We start from the raw sequence: 22,718 nt of genomic DNA on the forward strand, positions 1-22,718 counted from the left end.
GGAGGAGGCGGCGGCCGCCGAGCTAGAGGGGCGCCGCGGCGGACGGCCCGCGCGGCCCCCGGAGCCATGGGCAAGTGCAGCGGGCGCTGCACGCTCGTCGCCTTCTGCTGCCTGCAGCTGGTGAGCGCCGGGCGGCCGGGGCCGGGTGGGGCGCGGCGGGGCGGGGTCCCGGGCGCGCGGGTGGGCCGTGGGTCCCCGTGCGTGTCTGCTGCGAGTCCCGGGTGGGGGGTGGGCCGGAGTCACGGAGCGGACGGGCGGAGCCTGCTCCTGCTGGCCGGGCTGGCTCTTTGTGTGCGCTCCTCGCCCGGCGCTCCCCGGTCCCCGAGTGCGTCCTGCGCGCCGGTCCCCCCGCTTCCCCCGCCCACCCCGCGCCCTGCGAGTGGCCTGCTGTGGGACTGTGGCTCGCTGGGGGCCGGGGGGGTGTGTCCCGGGCTGCTCGCTGCAGCCGTTGAGGTCCCTGCCCGGTGTTTTCCTCTAGATTCCTCGGTTGCGCGGCTCTCCCTTCCTCCGGGTCTGTGCCCGTGTGTTTCTCACAAAGTCTCTGCTCCTCTGTGTGTCTCCGGCTTTCTCCTTGGTGTGTCTCTAGATCTCTAACCATTTCTGGTCCCCGTTCATCTATGTGTTGGGATCTTAGACTCCAAGAACCGGTCCCTCCTCCTCCTTTGTGCTGTTTCTGCCTGCCTTCACCCTCCTGACTGGGCAGGCCTGGGAATGGAGAGCCACCTCTCGGGAGAGGGTCACAAGGAACTGCCGGGTCCTGGGCCAGTCTGACAAACCGGGTGCTGGCCGCCCTCCCTGCTTTGACTGTGGCCACTGCAGCCAGGGGCTCTCCATCAGCCGTGGGTTCCACCTGAGCGTCATGGGTGGGGACCAGCCCCTCTGCCTGCGCGGGCAGGGGTGGCGTGGGGGGAATCCTTGGGTGCCCTGGCGGGGAGGGGAGCATCTGGGGAAGTTCTGCCTCACCCCAGCTTAGGGAACTCAGGTTCTTGCCTCAGGGAGGCCAGTGGAGTGAATTTGGATGCTGAAGAGAACCAGTTCTCTTCAGTACAAGCTCTGGCAGGTGAATTTGGGGAGCGGGTTAAGGGGAGCCCGGGGTCTCCTGCCCATCCTAGAGCTCGGGCCTGACAACTAGGGGGTTTTGAAGCTGAGCTGAGCCTCTAGGCAGAGAGGTGCATGGGGACTCAGATGGGCAGAGCTCAGGGCTGGGTGTGAGGTGGGGGACTGTGAGCCTCACTGATGCCGAACTCCACCGTCTGGTCTCCACTGTTGCCCGCAGCTACGCTTCTCCCCCAGCACAGGTGCGTACAGTAATGCAGAGTGAAGCTTGGAGCCTGGATGTGCACACCTCCTCATTCATCTTGCTTCTCTCCTCTCGGGGACGCCAGCCCCAAACTTGCCATCCGCAGCCTTGCCCTCCTGGGCAGTGGTAGAAGCAGCCAGGCTCTGAAGATTGGGAGCCCTTCTCCCAGCTGTGGGATGCAGGGCAAGTGACTTCCCTTCCCTGGGCCGCCTTGGTCCACCTCTCTGTAAATTGCTCATCCTTGAGGGTTGCAGAGCAGATTAATTAAAATCAGGTAGAATGGAAGCTCCAGAAGGGCAGAGATTATCTGTTTTGTTCGAGCTAAATCCCCAGCAGCTGGAACAGTGCCTGGCACTCCATTAATATTTGTAAAATAAATTAATGAATCCGTTATTTGGCAACTCCTGGCTCACAGTCGAAACATCCTTTATATACTTTGAGGAATAGAAAATGCCAAGAAATGATGAAACTTTTCCGAGGATTTTTTTTTCCTGCTTGTTAATTTTTAAGTTTTAAACTAGGACTTTGTTTTATTCTTAAAAAAGTAATAGACACCTATTGTAAAAAATGATTCAATAAATAATCGAACAGAGCAGAACATAAAGGTACATTTCTTTCTGAGCCCAGTCCCACACCCCAAAGATAAGCCCTGTTGGCAGTCTGCCCCATTCTCTGCTGCTGCCGCAAACAATGGTTAGCTTTGGGCAGCACTTACTAGGTGTTAGGTGCCCTGGTTAGCCCTTTTCCATGTATTAACTTATTCAGTCCTCATAATGATCCTATAAAGCAACTTGCCCAAAGTTCTATAGTTAGGAGCCAGGCTCTGAAGCCAGGCAGTTGGCCAGCGTACTCTGTTGCCTTCTTTATTTATTTATTTATTTTTAATCTTTTTATTGTTATGTTAATCCCCATACATTACATCATTAGTTTTAGATGTAGTGTTCCATGATTCATTGTTTGTGCATAACACCCAGTGCTCCATGCAGAACGTGCCCTCCTCAATACCCATCACCAGGCTAACCCATCCTCCCACCCCCCTCCCCTCTAGAACCCTCAGTTTGTTTTTCAGAGTCCATCGTCTCTCATGGTTCTTCTCCCCCTCCGATTTCCCCCCTTCATTCTTCCCCTCCTGCTACATTCTTCTTCTTCTTTTTTTCTTTCTTAACATATATTGCATTATTTGTTTCAGAGGTACAGATCTGAGATTCAACAGTCTTGCACAATTCACAGCGCTTACCAGAGCACATACCCTCCCCAGTGTCCATCACCCAGTCACCCCATCCCTCCCACCCCACCCCCCACTCCAGCAACCCTCAGTTTGTTTCCTGAGATTAAGAATTCCTCATATCAGTGAGGTCATATGATACATGTCTTTCTCTGTTTGACTTATTTCGCTCAGCATAATACCCTCCAGTTCCATCCACGTCATTGCAAATGGCAAGATCTCATTCCTTTTGATGGCTGCATAATATTCCATTGTATATATATACCACATCTTCTTTATCCATTCATCTGTTGATGGACATCTTGGCTCTTTCCACAGTTTGGCTATTGTGGACATTGTTGCCTTCTTTATTATAAAATATAAATAGTTCTGGCCCGGAGCAATCGGGGGCCCTCGGGAGGTCCTTACTCCTCCCTGCCTCCCACTCACCTGCCTCCAGAGCTCTCTCTAGCTTGGCCCTTCCACTTAGGGGCTCTGGAGTTAGGCAAGACCTGGGATTCTGATTCTCCTACAACTTGGCTGGGTGGCCTCGGGCCACTTGCGGGAGTTACATGAGATAATTTGGGGGAAAGGGGTGTTTCAAGGAGGGACTTGGAAATTCCACTCTTGCCTCTATTGCTCTGTCGGGGCAGATTGCAGAGTGGGTCCCTTCAGCAGACGCTAACCCCCAGGAGCCTCTGCCGCCTGACAGCTAGCTTCTCATGTACTCCTTGAGGCTGGACTCCACCAGCCTAACATCATCCTAAGGAGAAGAGAGCCTGTTTTCCCACCCAGTGGAAAGAGGCCGAGAAGGAAAAGGCTGTTAAATGTTTCTCAGCTGCAAACTTTAGAAGAGGAACTGTCATTTTTCCTCTTTTGAACGGGGTTTAATCATTACAGTAAAACAGGCTAGTTTTAGACACTCTTCTGTAGTCGGGATAGACTTGCTGTGGGTGAGGGAGTAGGGTGAGTGTGTCCTGGGGGGGTAGCAGGAGCAAGTGGGGGCTTTACCGTTCAGGTGGACAAGTGTAGGGACAGGGCTCTAGAGTTTGATAGGACAGACCTGGGTTCGAGTCCTGGCTTTGTCATTTCCTAGCTGTGTGATCTTTGGCAAGTGGCTTACCCTCTCTGAGCCACAGTTTTGTCATCTGTTAGTGATAATATAAACGGTTGCCAATTCTTAGGGTTGTTGTGAGGAGTAAATGTATATAATGAACTTAGCACTGTGCCAAGCACAGAGTGAGCATTCAATAAACTATAGCTTCTTATTGTTATGTTAATATATACACCATGGGATGCTTTCCTGGAATTGTGGTCCAAACATATCTAGGTACCTCCCTGTACTCTTCCTTTGTGGGAAGCAGCAGGTAGTTGGACTCTGAGCTGAGAGGCAGGAGGCTTGGATTCAAGTCCAGCTGTGCCACTAACATCCTGTGAACTCAGGCAAGCCTTTTCCCCACTGCAAACCTTGGTTTTTCCATCTGTAAAATGGGGAGGACCACTGCTCTGTGTCGCTGGGGTCCTGCCAGTCCCGCCCATCTGGGACTGTGGGATGATGTCTGGGCTGGCCTGGAGGTTCCAGGGCGTCTCAGTCTGGTTCCATTCTGTAGAACACCGGAGTCCCTTCCTTTCCCGAGTTCTACTTGGTGTATTATCTTGACCTTTTTAATGCTATTCGCTCCCTAATTTTTAGGTGCTCCTCTTTTCCCTCCCCTGTCCAAACTTCCTCTTCTTTCCGGGTCCACCTCCTTCCTGAAATCTTACAGGCCACCCTGTTCTTCCTGTAAGAAGATGAATCAAGGAGATGTGCCCAAAGGAATCCTCATCAGTTTCTTCATCATCATTATCGCTCCCATTTCTGGAGTCCTGTGCTAAGCACTTTATATGCATTACCTCATTTAACCAAATGAGCTTACATATGTAAAGCGTTTGGCAGAGTGCCTGGTATGTTAGTTTTTACTGTTTTTATCTTCATTGTTCTTCCGCACAACGGGATGGATGTTCTTGCTCTCCCCTATTTCAGATGAGGAGACTGAGGCTCGGAGAGGTGACGACGTTTGCCCGAGGTCTCTAAGCTAGCCAGTGAGAGACCTAGGCCGTGTGCGCTTTACTACCTGAGCCGAGAGCCACCTGTCCGCTGGCACCAGTCCACGGCTCATGTTTGTGCAGCGTGTGACCTCAGGCAGGTCTCTTCCCTGCTTCCAGCCTCAGCTTCCTCATCTGAAAATGATAATATTTCAGTAGGCTCACGCACTCGCCTGGCACTGCGAGCCAGTGAGCGAGCGCTCAGTCATACATCACTGCCATGGCCGTCCTCGTCCCCGCTCTGGGTGACCTTGGACACATGCATTCACTCCTCTGGGCCCCAGTTTCTTCCTCCGGCAAAGAGAAAGAACCATCCCTACCTTGCAGAGTTGTAAAAACGGGTTAGCCAGGTGCCATGCACATAGTAGGTATTCAGAAAAATGTCTGTTTCATTCTCTTCCCTTCTGGAAAGCTCTTTGCCTTCTCGAAGGTGGTGGGTGAGGGGGAAAAGACGTAGCTTCCTGCTGAGCTGCGAGTAATGGTGTGAAACGTGGTCAACCTGATTGATGTGGTTATTAGCAGTAGTGATGGTAGAGACTGGAGGGAGATGGGCTCCTGCGGGGGCCTGCGCTCCGAAATAGCTGTGCCTGCAAGCTGGTGGCCTCCTAGGGAGGATCCGCTCTGCTCTAGGTGCTTCAGGCCCTTGGGCCAGGCGTGGGAGTCGGGAACACAGAGCACAACGTTGGCTAGGCCACTGAGCCTTTTTGTTCCTCATACCCTTTTGGACCTCTGCGGTGGTCAGCTCCCTTTTGCAGATGGACAGACTGAGGCCAAACAGCCCCGAGACCCTTATGAGGTGGGCAGAGCAAGGTGGATGGAGAAGAGGGGGCCCAGGGGACGGCCTTGGTTTGGCTCTGTTGCAGGGGCAGGCGGGTGTGAGGTTTGGGGATAAGCAGCCCACAAACAGCAGCTGCTCTGAGATGTGGCACGGGCGTTACAAGCAATACCTCGGGGGTCAGACGGACCTTGCTGCCTTGCTTTGTGACTTCCAGCAAGTCCCTTCCCCTCTCTGAGCCTCGGCCTCCCTGCTGGAAGCAGTCAGGACTTCGGCCCCTACCCCGTGGCTTAGTTTGGGGGACTTAGGGGTCAGAGTCATTTCCATAAACTCTTCAAGTCTTAGTTTCTTTATGCGGGAAGTGTACGCATAAAGAAAGGCAATAATAACAGCAAGGGCAATAATAACAGCAGCTCCGACTTCCTTTTGTTTGGTGTCTCCAATGAGCCAGGCGCTTTATCTGCCTTGTCCCTGGTTACTGTCTCAATCATCCGTGGTCACGTGGAGGGCGGGGCCAGAACGGCGATTCAAACCCAGACCTAGGTCTCGGTGGCTTCCACAGCGCATGCCCCGCTGCTCCCCCGAGGAGGTGGGGATGCTGGGCGCGGTCGCAGCTGGACAAGTCTAACCCCTTCCTCAGCCACTAGGGCTTGTTGCTAGGTGCCAGATCTGCTGAGCTGCTTGTCCCCCATTTCTACTCACCCCACTCACTGTGCCGAGTTTACGGTTGCTATGAGGCAGGTTGAAGGAGAGGTACCCGGGCAAGAAATTAACTGCGTTGGAGACCCTCATAACGACTCTGTGAGATAGGTGTGGTTTTTATACCCATTTACTGATGGGCATACGGAGGCCTGAAGCATGAAGTGACTTGTCACCAAGGAAACAGAAGATACAGCCTGGGTCTCGGATGAGTCATCAAGGGAAAAAGAGTTGAGAATGCTTGTAAAATCTGGACCAAGCGGAGATGGTCAGCTGTGATCATTGACATCTCTTCTCTCCTCAGGCTTCAGGGGGGCATGGGTGATGGGACAGCAAGTTGAGCCCAGAGATGTGTGTTTTGTTTTCATGTCTTTTTTAAAGTAATCTCTATGCCCAGTGTGGGGCTCGAACTCATGACCCTGAGACCAAGAGTTGCATGCTTTACGCCTGAGCCAGCCAGGCGCCGCAGAAATGTGTTTATTAAAAGCTATTTCCAGGCTACAGGCAATGGAACCAGTTGTGGTCCGCAAGAGCCCGGTTCCAGTGCCCTTGGCCTCTGGCCATGACCTGGAGAGGGAGAGGGCTGGTGAATCAGAAACACTTCCCCCAGTGAGCACCGTGCCCTGAAGTTTTGGAAGAGCTGTTACTGTGGCTGCAGGCTTGAACACGTTACCCGGCCTCCGGGCCTCTGCCTCTCAGAGCAGCTGGTGAACCAGAGGCAGAGAGGTCAACAGGGAAGAGCTTGGGCTTTAGGGTCAGGCTGGGGTTTGAGTTCCATCTCTACCTCTTTGTAGCTGGGTGACCTTGGGGCAAGACAATTCACCTCTCTGAGCTCCCACCTGCATGTCTCTCGATCAGGATACTGATCTGCCTCGGAGAGTTGTCAGGAGGCTCCTTTGAGATAAGATACGCTGAGTAAAGCTCACAAAGGGTTCACACTCCTAAATGTTCCAGAAATGAAACAGCAAGTTCTATGAATCTAAATACTGTGGTGTAGGAAAGGGAGCACGTCCCCTTTTCAGTCAGTACAAGACATAAGTGAAGTGGCAGTTCTGTCAAATCTATGTGGCCTTGGCCTTACTGTTCCTTAGTCTTCTCTTCTGTAAAATGGGAATAATCATAGCACCCCTTCATGGAACTGTAGTGAGGGTGGCCTGAATTAATGCAGGCCCTCTGGACCCAGAGCCCAGCGCTCGTTCAAAGGGGAGCAGAGAGGAAGATGTGGCCCCCTGTGTCCCCCGGACTCATCATCTAAGAGGACCTCTCCGGCTCTAAGGCAGCAATGAGGCCCGCCCTTTCCCAGGGAGGGCCCAGACCTGCCGCTAGCCCAGCCCCTCCCGCTGCAGGCAGTGGTGATGTGAGGCTGAGGCTCTGAGCGGAGGAGGACACTTCTGTCTCCAATGGCCTGCCCAAGGCTTCACACCCAGGTGCCAGGTTGTCAGGGGCTCACGTGCCCTCCTCTTTCCTCGGTCTTCTGTTTGAATGAGTGTCCGTACTGCCCCCATCCCAAATGCCCACTTGGCACATTTGGTCGCAAACTCGAGTCTCGGACCACAGAGGTTCAGAGCAGGAGGTTCTGACCCATCACTAACCCTGGGCCACTGCAGATCAGCTTCCTGAACTCCAGAAAGATTCAATTCTGTTGGGTGAGAGAATAAGAATTGCCATCAGCTAACCCTATCCAGAGTTGTATTTAGCAAATACTTAAGAAGCACCCACAAAGTGCCAGGTACAATTCTAGGTGCTCAGTCACCTTAGGGCACAAGATATGCCCTCAGCTGCAAGTCAGAATCCCGGGGTTCTGGAACTCACCTGCTGTGCAACTTTGAGCTAGCCCTGCCCTTCTCTGGGCCTCATTTTCTCCAGTCTGGGAAACTGGGAAAGTGGAGAGGAGATTATTGAACTCCATCAGTGGTTTTCAAGTTATCTACAGAGGCTCTGCAGTGGCAGACTGACAGTCAGGTGGTGAGTTCCCTGTCACTGGCAGTGATTAAGAATTTGTATGTAAGTTGGATGACTACTTGGACGTGTAATGGATCTGATGATGATCCAGGTCCCTTGGAACCACCAGATGCTGGTTCTAGGTCCTGAGAGGACAGTGGCAGAGCACAAAATGGTATCTATTATGAATAATGGAAATTGTGGGCTCCTACCACGTCCCTTTGCCTTAAGCATGCTCCTCCCCACCCCATCCCAAATCACAGATCCTGGCTGAGCTCCTGGCACAGGGAGTGGGGGACATGGGAGTCTGTAGGCTCTTTAACCCAAGTCTACTCTGGCTACCCCTTGCCCTAGAAGGGGAGGCAGCCCTGGGATTTTCAGAGTAGTGATGGCTCCTAAACCTCTTTTTTTTTGGAGGGGGGAGGTTCTGCAGCCCCAGCCTGAATCAGAGATGCGGGTTTTCAATTACACAATTAAATGCACAATTAGGCATAATTACCAGCGCTCAGAGCCCGAGACTGCTCATAATAGGCGTGTAATCTACTGCAGCCTCTGTTTATACGACTCAGCGTGCGCCCTAATGATGCCAGGATGCCTTCACGCTGCACTGTTGCCATGGAGACAGGCCCGCCACTGCCATGCAGGGCTGACAAATGCTGTTCCAGTCCTGGGCCCCTGGATTGTTTCTGAGGCCTCTGCCAGCCCTGGAGTGAAGGGGCCGGCGGGGCAGGCCAGGAAGGCGGATCACCCTCCCTGCCCTCTGACACACCCCGCTGCTTGGAGCCTGCAGGGAAGACAAGGAGAAGGGAGCTTCAGTCCCGAGTCCCCAAGCCTGAGCAGGCTGGCTCAGGGGCTGGGAAGGGTCTTGAGTGGTTATCCATTCAAACTGAGGTGTGGACAGGGTCCCTGCATATAGCCAGCCCCCACATGGGCCTGGCTCTGCCGTGAACTGGCTCTGTGACCTTGGACCAGTCCTTGCCCTTCTATGGGGCTGTTTCCCCGTATGTGAAATGGACTGCAGGGTGTCTTCATGCGTGTAGTCTAAGAGATTCATTGAGCGCTTCGGCCACACTGCCTACTGTTGTAACTGCTTCACCTGGAGGAGCCCATTCCCCCTTGCTCCGCCCTGGTGGGGCAGACACATCAGAAGCAGCATCTGGGGCCGTGAGCACTTACGTGCAGGGGTGCTGGGGTGCAAATCCAGGCAATCGGACTCCAAGCCCCCACTCTTAGCCTCGAGTATAGGGCCTCACCCGGGCCCTCTCCTATCACTCTCGCCGCAGTCCCTTGTCATCCCCATCACCTAGATGAGGGCTCTGGGGCTCACGGAACTGCAGTCGCTTGCCCAAAGTCACACAGCAAGGCGGTGGCAGAGCGGGTTCTGCCTGATGCCAAAAGCCAGGATTCCTTAGCTTTGGCTTCTTAGTGGGTGTCACAAAGCAGTAAAAAGATCTCCTTCCACGAACATACACAAAGGATCCCCATTGTCCCCACCTGGCCCCAGTTGCTGAGGAGGCACCGAGTTCTGGGGTCCCTCAGACCCAGCACTTTGCCTTGACCTTGAAAGAAATCTTGGCCTCGTTCTACCTACATCAGCCCACTCCCACCCTGGTCACTGGAAACAGAGCCTGTTTTTGATGCTCATTTCCCGCCTACATTTCTCTGTCCTTTGGTCCATTATTGCGGTCACCTACCGTGTGCCAGACGAATCAGACATAGTGGAGAACCAAGACTGGAGCACAGAGGCTTCGAGGCCTGAAGGTCCTGGGTTCAAATTCTGTCACTTAATGCATGATTTGGGGCAAGTTGCTTGACCTCTCTGTGCCTGGGTTTGTTCATTGGTCATGCAGGCACCCGTCTATACTGTGCAGGTGGTAACATCACCGCTCACCAAATGCTTACTCTATGCCAGGCCCTCGCCTAAGGCTCTTCTGTGCCCTGGGTGACCGTTGGTAACCCACAGCCTATCGTTGCCATTTAACAGAGGAAGCACCTGAGGCCCTGGGCCTCAGAGCTGGTGGGCAGCCGAGCAGGCTTCTGAGTCCAGAGCCCCGTCCGTCCCCACCAGGGCCCCCACCAGGGCCCCCACCAGCATGGAGCTGTAAGTGTTCCTCCTGCCTCTTCCCTAGACCATACAGGTGGGAAAACTCGGGTTTGCGCAAGACCACAGTGCAAGTCAGTGACAGAGTTGGGACTGCGACCTAAAGCCAATTTAGGAGACTTCTTGTTACCTTCCTTCGACCCGGTACTGGTCCTTAGGAGAGAGAGGTTTGGGGCTGGGGTGTGCGCGTGCGCGCGTGTTCAGAACTGCACACAACTGCACGCCCAAGCATTTGTGGGGCAGACACTGGCACGTAGAGATTTGTGGATCAATAAACATCCCTTTCCGCTTCCTCCCTCTTCATTTATTCATGAACTCTGAACTCCTTGGCTCCAGAGAAACCGCCTGGAAGAAAGCAATTAGAGCATAATTAGAACCACTCCTATTATCAACTCTCAGTGGGAGGGGAAGGGGGGCCGCTCGGCCGTGGGGGTGGCCCCGGGGTTCCCTACAGCCCCCACTCCTGCACCTGCCCGTTCAGCTCCTGCTCAGCCTCCCTGGAGTCCTAGGCACCGGGCCACATTCAGCAGGGAGTAAGGACCTCATCCCTGGAGGCATTCAAGCACTCGGTAGGACTAGGGAGCAGAGCGTTCTGCTTGCGTGCTAAGTTAGAGCAGATGACTTCCGAGTCCCTCCCGTGCTGAGCTTCGCGGGTGCTCCCTGCCAGGGCCTGGGCCAGGGCTTTGCAGGAAAACTGAGAAGCACAACATGGCTCCTGCTTTCTAGAAAACATCCCGGCATCAGATGATAGCGAATGAAGATTACACTGACAATGGGAAATGTAAATTACCTGGAGGAAGCAGTTTGCCAGGCAGGACTCCATTCACCGCCAGATGATTCATAGTAATAATAACTGTACCGGAAGTCGGTGTTTGTGGAGTGTTGCTGACCCCAGAGCCGCTGCTGTTCCCCACCAAGCGTCCCACCAGCAGAGGGAGGTCACCCAGGAGCCAGGGAGAGAGGTTCCTCCCTCCTCCCCGAGGAGCGGGAGGACAGGATGCAGGGAGGTGCCAGGCACTGTGCTTCTTGATTCCGATGCTTCTCCTCAGTCTTGCAGGAGCCCTAGGAGGTAGATGCTAATATTATCCCCGATGTACAGGTGGGGAGACTGAGGCTCGGGGAGGCACAGAGCCTGCCCCGGGTAACACGGTGTTGGCCTGTGGGACTCTAGACTCCTCGTGCTTTGTGCTCTACCAGGTTTGAGGGTGTGATTTGCTCTCCCCCTGAGCTTCAAGTTAGGCCTTGACAAGCTGTTTAATGTGCCTTCTGCATCCAGCTCCCGGTTGAAGGTAACACGTTGGATCCTCTTGTTCCTCCTTCCACACCCAGTGTCAGCTAGGGAGGGTGGGGGAGCCCTGCCGCTGACTTGAGTCACCGCCCCCAGGACCAGCCTTGGCAAAGGAAGGTGAAGGCCTGGCAGATGAGGGTCTCAGGCCTCTGGAGAGAAGATCACCATGGATACCACGGGAGCCAGGGCTGTAACCAAGGAGACAGCCCCCAGCCCTGAGGCTGTGACAAGGAGGGTGTGGCTTCAGGATAGGGAAGGGGGGAGACTGCCACCTGGGGCCCAAGGGACAGAGGAGGGGATGAGGAGCTAGATGCAGGCAGAGGGGGACGGTGGGGTCAGTGGTGCTCCCTCCTGGGAACGGGGGTGAGGTAGTTGGAGACAACCAGGCCTCCTTCCATTACCCTGTCCCACCTGAGGGGAGGTTGCCATGATAACCAGCTCCCCTTCATTGACCCTCCATAGGGCGCTGCCCTGTTTCTCCTAGTGACAGGTGGTCACCCTGGCAACAGGCCCTGTGCCCAGCAAGGGTCTCGACTTCCCGGTGGCCCAGTCCCTCACTTGTGCGGATAGATTATTCTTCTGACACTGTCCAGCTGGAGGTGAGGGTCCACATGGGGCCAACTTTCAGACGTGGGCCTTTTACCAGCCCCTCACCAGACTCCCGGAGCGACCGTCATGAAGTGCAGCTCTGGTCCTCCTTCCCTCTCTTTACAACACTCCATGGCTCTTCATTGTCTTGGGGAGGAAGTGCTAATGTGGTGCTTCTGAAACTTGAATGTGCAGCAGAATCACCAGGAGGGCTTCTTAAAATACAAATTTCTGGACCTTACCCTGAGTTTCTGACATGTTCCAAGGTGCCGCTGATACCGCTGCTCTGGGGACCCCACGGTGAGAATTACTCGGTCTAGCCAGTGGGACGCTGCCCAGGCTGGCCCGCCAACCCTAACGCCCGCCACTTCGGTGCCCGAGCTGAGGCCACAGTGACGCAAGCACACCAGCTACACCTCACGCCTCAGTGCCTTCGCATTTGCTGTCCTGGCCTCTGGACGCCCTTTCTCCTCTGTGTCTCCTGAAGGCCAGCTCACTCATCATTTCCTCTTTGGAGCTTCTCTGCCCTCCTGCACCCCCCCCCCCCCACACACACACGGACGTCCTCCTCCGGGCTCTGACAACACCTGTCCCCGCCATATCCGTCACGGTGGGCGTCATGCTGTTGGAATCTGTTCTGTTCCCGCTTCGAATCTCTCTCCCTGGCCCGGGCGCTCTGGGTCTGAGCCATCTGGCCCGCCGTGAATGTGTGATGCTTGATTGGCCCCTGTGAGCCGACGGAAAGCCTGGCGGAATAATCCCGAAGGCGCTTCGTTCGCTCAGCCAGTCTGCTATTCCTTGGCGCCTTCTCTGGGCCAGGCCCTGTGCTAGGTGCTGGGGGTTCCGTGGTGTGGGAGGCACAGGGCTTCTTAGAGACGCTGGTCAGGGAGGCGTCGACCAGTCTGCAAGCAAGGCATGAGCTGGGCTTGGCCTGGATTTCCCGATGCGAAATTCCGAGTTCTCTTCATCCCCCTGGGCTGCTCCCGGAGCCCAGGCCCCTGTGTGGCCTGAGACTGCTTTGGGAATGTGTCTCCAGTGAGGATTTGCCAGTTTGTTCACAACGGATGCCAGTCCCCTGCCCAATCAGCCCCAAGCCCACTTTGAGGACCTGCCAGGGCTTTTCCAGAGGACAGCCTGTGGGGGTGGGGGGTGGATGTTGCCAACACTTGCGTCCAAGGGTGTCCTGACCTGGGTATTAGGCCCCTGCCCAGAAGGGGGCCAGGGGTGGGGATGCTCGCCCGAGCTGGCTCTAGCACAGCACCCCAGGGAGTCAGAGGAATTTACGTTCACAGCCTGGCCTTCCAGACCTTTATGTGTCTAGGTGGGAAGAGAGGACATATTTTATTTAAGGGTCTGTTAGCTTGGTTCATAACTTAAATATTTAGATGCATGGTGCTGTATTGGTACTCTTGCTTTGGTCCTGAAGACCTGCAAATCTTAGAGAAGGTTCTGGACTCGGGGCGGGCTGCAGGCAGAGGCTCCCAGGTGCCTGGTCTGCCTCCGACGGTGATCATGCTGTCAGCAGCCCCATGAGCCATCTGAGCAGGCTGCTGTCCCCAAGCTGCCACTAGCTGTCATCCCCAAGAATGGCCACCAAGGACACAGGGACCACCCCCCTCCGCCCCAAAGTGAGAGACTCACATTGTGGCTGCAGGGACAGACCGGGACAGGCTAGGCTGTGAGGCTCCCCAGGCTGGATGGGTCAGGATGGAGGGTGGGGGGCTCTGCAATGGCCAGATGTTTGACATACGTGATCAGCTCTCACCCTCCCAGCTGTACCAGGTGATAGTGAGCCACCCTCCTATTGCTGGTCTCCAGGAGTCTGGGCATGGGCAGGCTGCTCAACCTGACTTGTTTCTTGTAAATGGAAATAACTGTACTGGCCTCTTAGGGCCACTGAGCAAACTCCATGCGAGACTCTGTGGAGAGCACTCAGCACAGCACCTGGCACTTAGTCAACACTTAGGATGCGGCCAACAGAAATCATAACCAGTCTTTGGAGGGCGACACGCCTATAAGGCACAGAGCCATGACCGTTTGCTAACTGGGAAGCTCTGAGGCAGAGAATCTGGGGATGTGGGGGGCAGGAGGGTCCCCCGAGAACAACCCTCCAGCCCTTTGTACAGATGGGTACACAGAGGTCCATGAAGGCTGTGCAGCCCTTCGTGAACTGTTCTAGGAAGCGCGCTGATGCCATTTCTGGAAAGGATCGTGGTTGGGTGTGTGATTCCAGACAAAAATACCCTGAACAAAAATAAACTGTCCCGGGTAGGTGGAAACAATTGGTCCCTCTGCTCAGTCTGGATAGCTGTGAGCAAGAGTCTACAGCTAGAACCCTTCCCCATGCTCTCGATGTTGCCAGACAGGAGCTGTTGGGGAGCAGTGGCAAAGGTGGCCGTCCGTCCAGGAGGGGCCACTAGGAAAGTCAGACATTCCCAGATTCCCAGGAGATGGGACCTGACCCCCCCGCCCCAACACCCGGAGACCTCACTCTCCTCCTTTGGAAAATGGGGCTGCCACTGCCCTAGTGGGATAGGAAGTTTGTTCCTCATGGACTCTGGGGCCAGAGGACCTGGTTCAGATCTGCATCCGCTGTGTGACCTTGTTACTTCTCTTCTTTACGCTTCGCTTTCCCTGTGTGCAAGGCATGGATGATCTCAGTCTCTACCTGCCATGTCTCTGTGAGGGTTAAATGAATCAAAGCATGCTAAGCATTCAAGAGACACTTGGCATATAATAAGTGTGAGCTATTATCTTAGTGTCACTCTGGGGATAAAGCAAAATGCCACCTGTAAAGTGCTGGGCTCAGCAGAGGCACTTAGTAGGTACTCCCCAGCCATGCCTTCCCTTTCCTTCCTCCTGTGAACCCCAGGCCTGGAGAGAGGCAGGGCTCAGTTCCCAGGAGGGGCCCTCCCTTCCCACAGACAGCAAGCCCCTCTTCTTCCAACAGGTTCTGCCTGCAGCCTTCTGGCCCAGGGCCAGGAAATGATTGCAGACTGAGGCTCAGCTCCCTCCCCTCTGCTCCTCTGCCCCCCTTTAATCTTCCCAGCCTGCCTGGGGATGAGGGATGGCAGAAGGGGGAGAAGGTCTCCTGGGGGCTGCAGGTATCTGTCAAAAGCTCAGGCTCTGGAGTCAGGCCACCTAGGTTTGCTCCAGCTCTGAGATCTCAGGCTGTACCCCCGCAGCCCCCCCACCATAGAACCGGGACCACAGCCCATCCCTCACTCTGCTTGTGCTCGGCACAAAGCCTGGCCCAGTGTTAGCGCGTAGGAAATATTAGCCCTCGTGAATACTAGCGTTAAAGTTCAGAGCCAGGCATTTTGAAGGGAAACACTTCAGCCCAGTCACCTAGGGACACCCCTTTGAGGGCGCATTTCATCGGCCCCAGATGACCCCCCACCCTGGCCCTCTTGGGCTAGACCAGAACAGGGCACCCCCCACCCTGCGGTGCAGATAGATTCCCAGGAGAGGAAGCAGGGGACAGGCTGGGGGCGGGGGGGGGGGGGGTGACATTCCTTCCACTCATTTATTCCTTTGTGCCATGCATGAGTCAGAGCCGGATACCTGCACAGGTGAACAGACCTTTGCCAGGTGGGATAAGGGCAGAACAAAGGGAAGGATACCAGGCTGTAGGCACCGCCCCTCAGCTCTCCGAGCCTCAGTGTCTTCATCTGTCCAGTGGGGCTAATAGCCCCACATTGCAGGAGGGACACATAAATCACAGGCTGAGCTGTGAAGGGCTGTCCAGGTGTTGGCAGCTGCCGTGATTCTCTGCTGGGAGAAGTGGGGAAGCTGGGAGCTGAGCCAGGACTGCAACAGCAAGGGAAGGGGGATCCTGCAGCGCTGGAGGAGGGGCTCCTGCCGCCCCCCACTACAGCTAGGCAGGCTTCCCCCGCCAGGCCTTTAGTCAGGAGGCTAAGTCGGAAGTGGTTGCTGTTGCCATAGCAGTGAGGCTGGTTTTCGTCATTATTTTCTTCCTGGGAGCGTCAGTGCCGGAGGTGCTGCTAAATAAGTCAGGGAACTGGATTTTTTCCCTCCCTCCATCAGGTCACGTGGAGTGGCTCAGTCGGGAGAAATGAGCTGCCAGCTCCTTCCCGCACTTGACCTTCTGCACTAGGTGCCGACACCTCCAATGTGAGGCTTGACCCCAAGGGAGCACTCAGAGGGCTTGGTGCCGCCTCTCTCCAGCTCCAAGCTGCTTTCCTGCTCAGGCCTCTGACCCCGCCATGTTGGCGTCAGGCCGCCTTTCCAGCCCTTCCCTCTGGCGTTCTGCCCCCTCTCATTCCCCATGCTCTAGCCCTGGGGGGCTTTTCTGGACCTTTCTTTTTGCCAAGTTCCCTCCCACCACAGGGCCTTTGCACACGCTTTCCCTGCTGCCTGTCCTTCCCTCTCCTCCTTACCTTGCTAGCCCTTCTTCCTTCAGTTCACTTCTTCCAGGAAGTCTTCCTTGACCACTACCATCATAGCTCTCAGTCTTGTTACCCCTCCTTCAGACACTTAGCACAACAGTAATTTTGCTGTGTGTGTGTTTGTCCCCTCTCCCTCCACCCTCCACTGAATGTTAGCTATGTGTGGGCTTTTTCCTCCTTCTTCTTTTCTTTCTTTCTTTCTTTCTTTTTTTTTTTAAAGGTATAATTCCCCTAACATAAAATTCACCATCTTAGGGAGTGCCTGGCTGACTTAGTTGGTAGAGCATATGACTCTTGATTTTGGGGTTGTGAGTTCGAGCCCCATGTTGGGTACAGAGATTACTTAAAAAATAAAATCTTTTGGGGTCCCTGGGTGGCTCAGTCAGTTAAACATCTGCCTTCAGCTCGGGTCATGATCTTGGGGTCCTGGAATGGCCTGCTCAGGGGGGAGCCTGCTTCTCCTTCTCCCTCTGCCCCTTCCCCTGCTTGTGCTCTCTCTCTCTTTTTAAGAAAAGATCTTTAAAAAAAAATTCATCTGAAAGTATACAATTCAGGGTTTTTAGTGTGTTCACACTGTTTTGTAGCCATCACCACACTCTGATTCCAGAACGTTTTCATCACCCCAAAAAGAAACCTCAAACCACTCCCCATTTTCCCCTCCCACCAGCCCCTGGCTACCATGAATCTGCTTTCTGTCTCTCTGGATTAGCCAATTCTGGACATTTCCTAGAAGTGGAGTCTACAATATGTAGTCCTTCACTCACTTCTCTCACTTAGCATAATATTTTTATTATTTATTTATTTATGTATTTATTATTTATTCATTCAATCATTCATTCAAAGTAGGCTCCTCTCAAAAAAATAAAAATAAAAAAAAAATAAAGTAGGCTCCTCTCCCCATGTGGGGCATGAACTCATGACCCTGAGGTCAAGAGTCATGTGCTCAACCAACTGAGCCAGCCAGGTGCCCCCTAGCATAATATTTTCAAAGCTGATGCTTGTTGTAGTCTGTATCAGTGCTTCATTCCTTTTTATGGCTTCATATCCCATGTATGGATCTTATCACATTTTGTTTACCCATTAATCAGTTAATGAACATTTGGTGGTTTCTGTTGGGACTGCTGTGAATAATGCTGCTATGAACTTTTCTGTATAAGTGTTATGTGAACTCAGTTTTCGATTCCAGCGAATCTACCTAGGAATAAATGTTTTGAAAGATTTCTTTATTTTAGAGAGGCGGAGGGGCAGAGGGAGAGGGAGAGACAGTCTTAAGCGGACTTCGTGCCGAGCACGGAGCCCAAAGCCCGACATGGGGCTTGATCCCACAACCCCAAGATCACAACCTGAGCTGAAACCAAGAGTCAGATGCTTAACTGACTGCACCGCCCAGGTGCCCCTCTACCTAGGAATAAATTGCTGAGCCATATGGTAACTATGTTTAATTTTTTGAGGAACTAGCCTGTTTTCCACAATAGCTGCTCCATTTTACATTCCCACCAGCAATGCCACAAAGGTTCTACTTCTTCACATCCTCAACCAACTTGTTATTATCTGTCTTTTTTTTTTTAAGTTTATTTATTTATTTAAGTAATTTCTATACCCAACGTGACTCAAACTCAGGACTCTGAGATCAAGAGCCACACCCTCTTCCCACTGAGCCAGCCAGATGCCCCCATCTCTTATTTTAGCTAGCCTTATGGGTATAAAATAGTATCTCATCGTGGTTTCAATTTACATTTCCCTAATGATGTTGAGCATCTTTCCATGTGTTTATTGGCCAGTTTTTAAATCTTTGGAGAAATTTCCATTCAAATCCTTTGCTTATTTTTTAATTGGGTTATTTATCATTTTGTTGAATGGTAGGAATTCTTTATATATTCTGGACTCTAGACTCTTTTTTTAAAAAATTTTATTTTATTATGTTATGTTAATCACCATACATTGCATCATTAGTTTTTGATGTAGTGTTCCATGATTCATTGTTTGTGTATAACACCCAGTGCTTCATGCAATACTTGCCCTCCTTAATACCCATCACCGGGCCAACCTGTTCCCCCCAACCTCCTCCCCTCCAAAACCCTCAGTTTGTTTCTCAGAGTCCATAGTCTCTCATAGTTCGTCCTGGACTCTAGACTCTTATCACCTTTCTGATTTGCAAATATTTTCTCCCATCCTGTGGGTTGGCTTTCACTTTCTTGATTGTGTCCTTTGGTGTTCAAATTGTTTTGATTTTGATTTTTTTTAAAGATTTTATTTATTTGAGAGAGAGTGAGCAATGGGGAGGGGCAGAGGGAGAGGGAGAAGCAGGCTCCCCACTGAGCAGAGCCCCATGTGGGGCTCAATCCCAGGACCCCAGGATCATGACCTGAGCTGAAGGCAGATGCTTAACCAACTGAGCCACCCAGACCCCCAAATGGTTTTGATTTTGATGACATCCAATTTATCTAGTTTTTCTTTGGCTGCTTGTGCTCTGCTATTGTATGTAACACGTGCCTATTCCAGGGTCACTTGGATTTATACCTATGGTTCCTTCTAAGAGATTTATAGTTTCAGCTCTTACATTTAGGCCTCTGATCCATTTTGAGTTAGTTTTTGCATGTGGTGTGAGGTAGGGGACCAACTTTCATTCTTTTGCATGTGGATTTCTAGGTGTCCCAGCACCCTTTGTTGATAATATTAATATCAATATAATAATAATAATTTTTTTTATTTATGTATTTATTATTTATTTATTATTTATTCATTCAATCATTCATTCATTTAAAGTAGGCTTCTCGCCTGATGTGGGGCATGAACTCATGACCCTGAGGTCAAGAGTCATGTGCTCAACCAACTGAGCCAGCCAGGTGCTGACTTTGTTGAAAAGACTATGTTGAAAAGACTATGTCTTTGTTGAAAAGACTATGCTTTCTCTCCATCAAATGGTCTTGGCACCCTTGTTGAAAATCAGTTAAATGTATGGGCTTATTTTTGGGCTCTCAATTCTATTCCACCGATGTTTCTGCCTAACCTTATGTCAATGCAACTCTGTCTTGATTATTGTCATGTTATTGTGAGTTTTGAAATCTGGAAGTCTAAGTCCTCCAACTTTGTTCTTTTTTCAAGATTATTTTGACTGTTCTAGGGGCGCCTGGGTGGCTCAGTCGTTAGGTGTCTGCCTTCAGCTCAGGTCATGATCCCAAGGTCCTGGGATCGAGCCCCGCATCAGGCTCCCCACTCCACGGGAAGCCTGCTTCTCCCTCTCCCACTCCCCCTGCTTGTGTTCCTGCTCTTGCTATCTCTCTCTGTCAAATAAATAAATAAAATCTTAAAAAAAAAAAAAAAGATTATTTTGACTGTTCTAGGTCCCTTGAATGTTCCTGTGAATTTAGGACAGCTTATCTATTTGTGCAAAAAAAAGTAGTTGGAATTTCAATAGAGATTGCATTGAATCTCACTTTGGGAATATGGTCACCCTGACGCAGCTGGGTACGAATCCTGCCTCCACCACTTACACAACCCTCCCTGGACCTCTGTTTCTACACATGGAAAATCACAGCTCTCAAGAGTTGAGAGGAGAACATGAAATGGGTGGACATAAGGCAGCATGTCCAGGGTGGGCTCCATGCAAGGCCCTGGAGGGAAGTCCCTGCTCTCTTCTCTGCACTTGTGCCAAACTGACACTCTAAGTCAGTGGTCTGTTCAACCAGCGCAGGCCTAGCGCGGGGTCAGTGTCTGTGAATGCTTGGTGGGTAAGTGAGAAGGGCCAGGGCAGAAAAGGGGCCAGGCTGGGTCAGGCAGCTGCTGGACTGGATGGAGTGGGTCGGGGAGAGTGCTTCCTGGCCTCGAAGGGGTCTGCACACCAGGACAGTGGTGGCCTCTTCTTCAGAACTTGAGTCCTCTGAGCATGTTGGGGACCCAGACACGGAGTCTTCACTATGGGTAACTCACTACAAGTAACGTGGTTTTACCCGTGACCACGGGCCAGGCAGCGTTCTGAGCATTTTACACATATTCCCTCATTTAAGGCCTCACGACAATCCCATGAAATATGTACTATTATCATTATCCCCATCTTATAGATGGAGGAGTTAAAGCACAGAGAGGTTAAGTGAGTGGCTGAAGGTCACACAGCTCATAAGTATAAAGGTAGGATTCAAACCCAGACAGTCTGGCTCCTAGGCCACACTTTTAAGCACTGCACTGTACAGCTTCTCAGGGAGCAAGCAGCAGGAATCTGACCTTGGTATGAAACCAAGGACTTAATTATCCTAATAATGATGATGTGGGCATAGTACTTTACAGTTTTTAAAAAGCACATTATAGTATATAAGTTGCTTTCATGGCTGTGATCTTAATTGATCCTCCGATTTCTCTGTGAGTAAGACAGGACATTATTATCCCCTATTTGCAAAGAGAAATGAAGATCCAGAGAGGGAAGGTGACTTGTCCAATCGATGAGAATTTATTGAGCACTTACTGTATATCAAGTTCTGTACTCCCGGTACATCACTGAGTCCTCACACAACCCCAGGAGGTAGGTATTTGTGGTAGTTGTGTACCCATTTTACAGATGAGGAAACTGAGGTTCCAGGAAATGACTTTCCCAGGCCCTACAGCTAGTAAGTAAGAGCTGGGACTCCCTCTCCGGTCCGCCTGACTCCGGAGCTTGAGCTGATCACTGCTGGGCTCTGACCCCATCGAATGCTTGGCAGATTTAACTCCTGAGTGTTTGTGTCAACCTTCTGGTCTTTTCCACCCCATCTCCAGCCGTATAGCCACGCCTGTAATTCTCAGGGCCTCCTTAATTCTCCCTGCTTAAGTGCCTGCTCCATTAAGGTGCTTTCTGCCATGAGTTTTTTGGCTTAATTGTATGGTGTCGTTTGTTGTACTTAATGGGGCATCTGATTAATCACCTTTTTATTTATCCAAAAGTCCATCGATCTGCAGCCGGCGTCTTCTGGGAAAGCCTGTTTGTTGCTGGATTTTCTCCACCTGGATTGTCTTCCCTTCCATCCCTGTCTGAAGTGCTCCTCTTTAGAGGCCTTCCTCATCCCAGGCCTTTGCTGCCCACTCCAGAGCCTGCTGGGGGTGGGGGTGGGGGGTCTCAGCATCTGGGGCATGGGACTGGGGATACCCCAACAGTCTGGGCATGGGTACATAGGCAGAGGTAGAGTGGGCATCAGCAAGAAGGTGAGAGTCCTGGGAGACTGGGACTCTGGGCACAGAGAGGGATTCTGGGCCTTGTCCTTAGTCTTCCCAGGAAGGCCTTGGCATCCCCACCTGACCACCTACCTCCAGCCCATCCTTACTTAGCCAGAGAGCACCACGCGCAAAGCACCCAGCTGCCTCATCCCTCTGCTGAAACCTTCCCTGGCCCCTAGGGGCCAGTAGGATGAAGACCTAGGTCTTCTCACCCCTCACGATCCTAAGCCCCCAGGTGGTCTGTACCCCTCACATCTGGGATGACTGACTTGTCCCAGTTTGCCCAGAACTTTTGGGTTTTACCCCTTAAAGGGCTGCACCCCAAGAAAGCCCCCAGTTCCAGGCAAACCTAGAGAGTTCATCACCCGGTCCACACCTCAGGGGTTTTGCCCACACTCATTTGTCCCCCTCTTAATTTCTTCTTTATTTTGTTTTTTCTTATAAAGGTATTCCTCCTCAATGTAAAACCCTTAACTGAAATATCTCTGGTTGAATCTCAAAGACCCCCCTACCCCCAATCCTACTCTCCAGAGTTTGATGACTCTTTGTTTTCCTTCTACACAAAAATAGGGTCCTGCTACTCAAGGGGCCCTGCGGCCTGCCTTTTCACACCAAACCGCTTGGCGCTCTTTGCCCACCCGGTAGAAGGGCTGCGTCGTGTCCCACGGTGTGGAGGTGCCGTCATTTGCTGTGTACCCTCCTGAGGGACATCCAGAGCGAGTTGGGTGTCTTTATTGTAGCCAGTTCAAGGCCAAAGCTAAATATCACCTCTGCAAACCCTTCCTGGACCCTCGATGTGGCCTCGGCTTATTTCCTCCTTGCTGTCGTTATTGAAATAATAATAGTTACCATTTATGGAGCGCTTACCATGTCAGGCACGTGACAGTCTTCTCATTTAATTTTCACACTATTTCCAGGAAGTGTGGGGACTGTTATCCCCATTTTACAGATGGGGAGACTGAGGCTCATATATGGAAGATAAACCCAAGCACGCCCTCTGCCCACTGCATTAAACTGCCTCTGGTGGTTTTCCAAAGTTCAGTGGAGCGGGTGGTGCAGGGGGTCAGGGCTGTGTCAGCTTTCCCCTGCTCCCCAGCTGTGAACCAGCATGAGGGCAAAGCCCGGGTGGCACTGATGAAAGGCC

The 22,718-nt window shown here is 52.4% G+C and overlaps 1 protein-coding gene across 2 annotated transcripts in view; it reads left to right on the forward strand.

Moving 5' to 3' along the window:
- NKAIN1 (sodium/potassium transporting ATPase interacting 1) overlaps positions 1 to 22,718 on the forward strand; it is a 40,971-nt gene continuing 18,253 nt past the window's right edge. For both annotated transcript variants that reach the window (XM_032389382.1, XM_032389390.1), the window contains exon 1: positions 1 to 120. In XM_032389382.1, the coding sequence (XP_032245273.1) occupies positions 67 to 120 (54 nt within the window). In that variant the 5' untranslated portion in view covers positions 1 to 66. The remainder of the gene's footprint in view (positions 121 to 22,718) is intronic.

The sequence above is a fragment of the Phoca vitulina genome, unplaced genomic scaffold (genome assembly GCF_004348235.1).
Source record: "Phoca vitulina isolate PV1807 unplaced genomic scaffold, GSC_HSeal_1.0 scaffold2, whole genome shotgun sequence".
In the NCBI taxonomy this organism is placed as follows: Eukaryota; Metazoa; Chordata; class Mammalia; order Carnivora; family Phocidae; genus Phoca; species Phoca vitulina.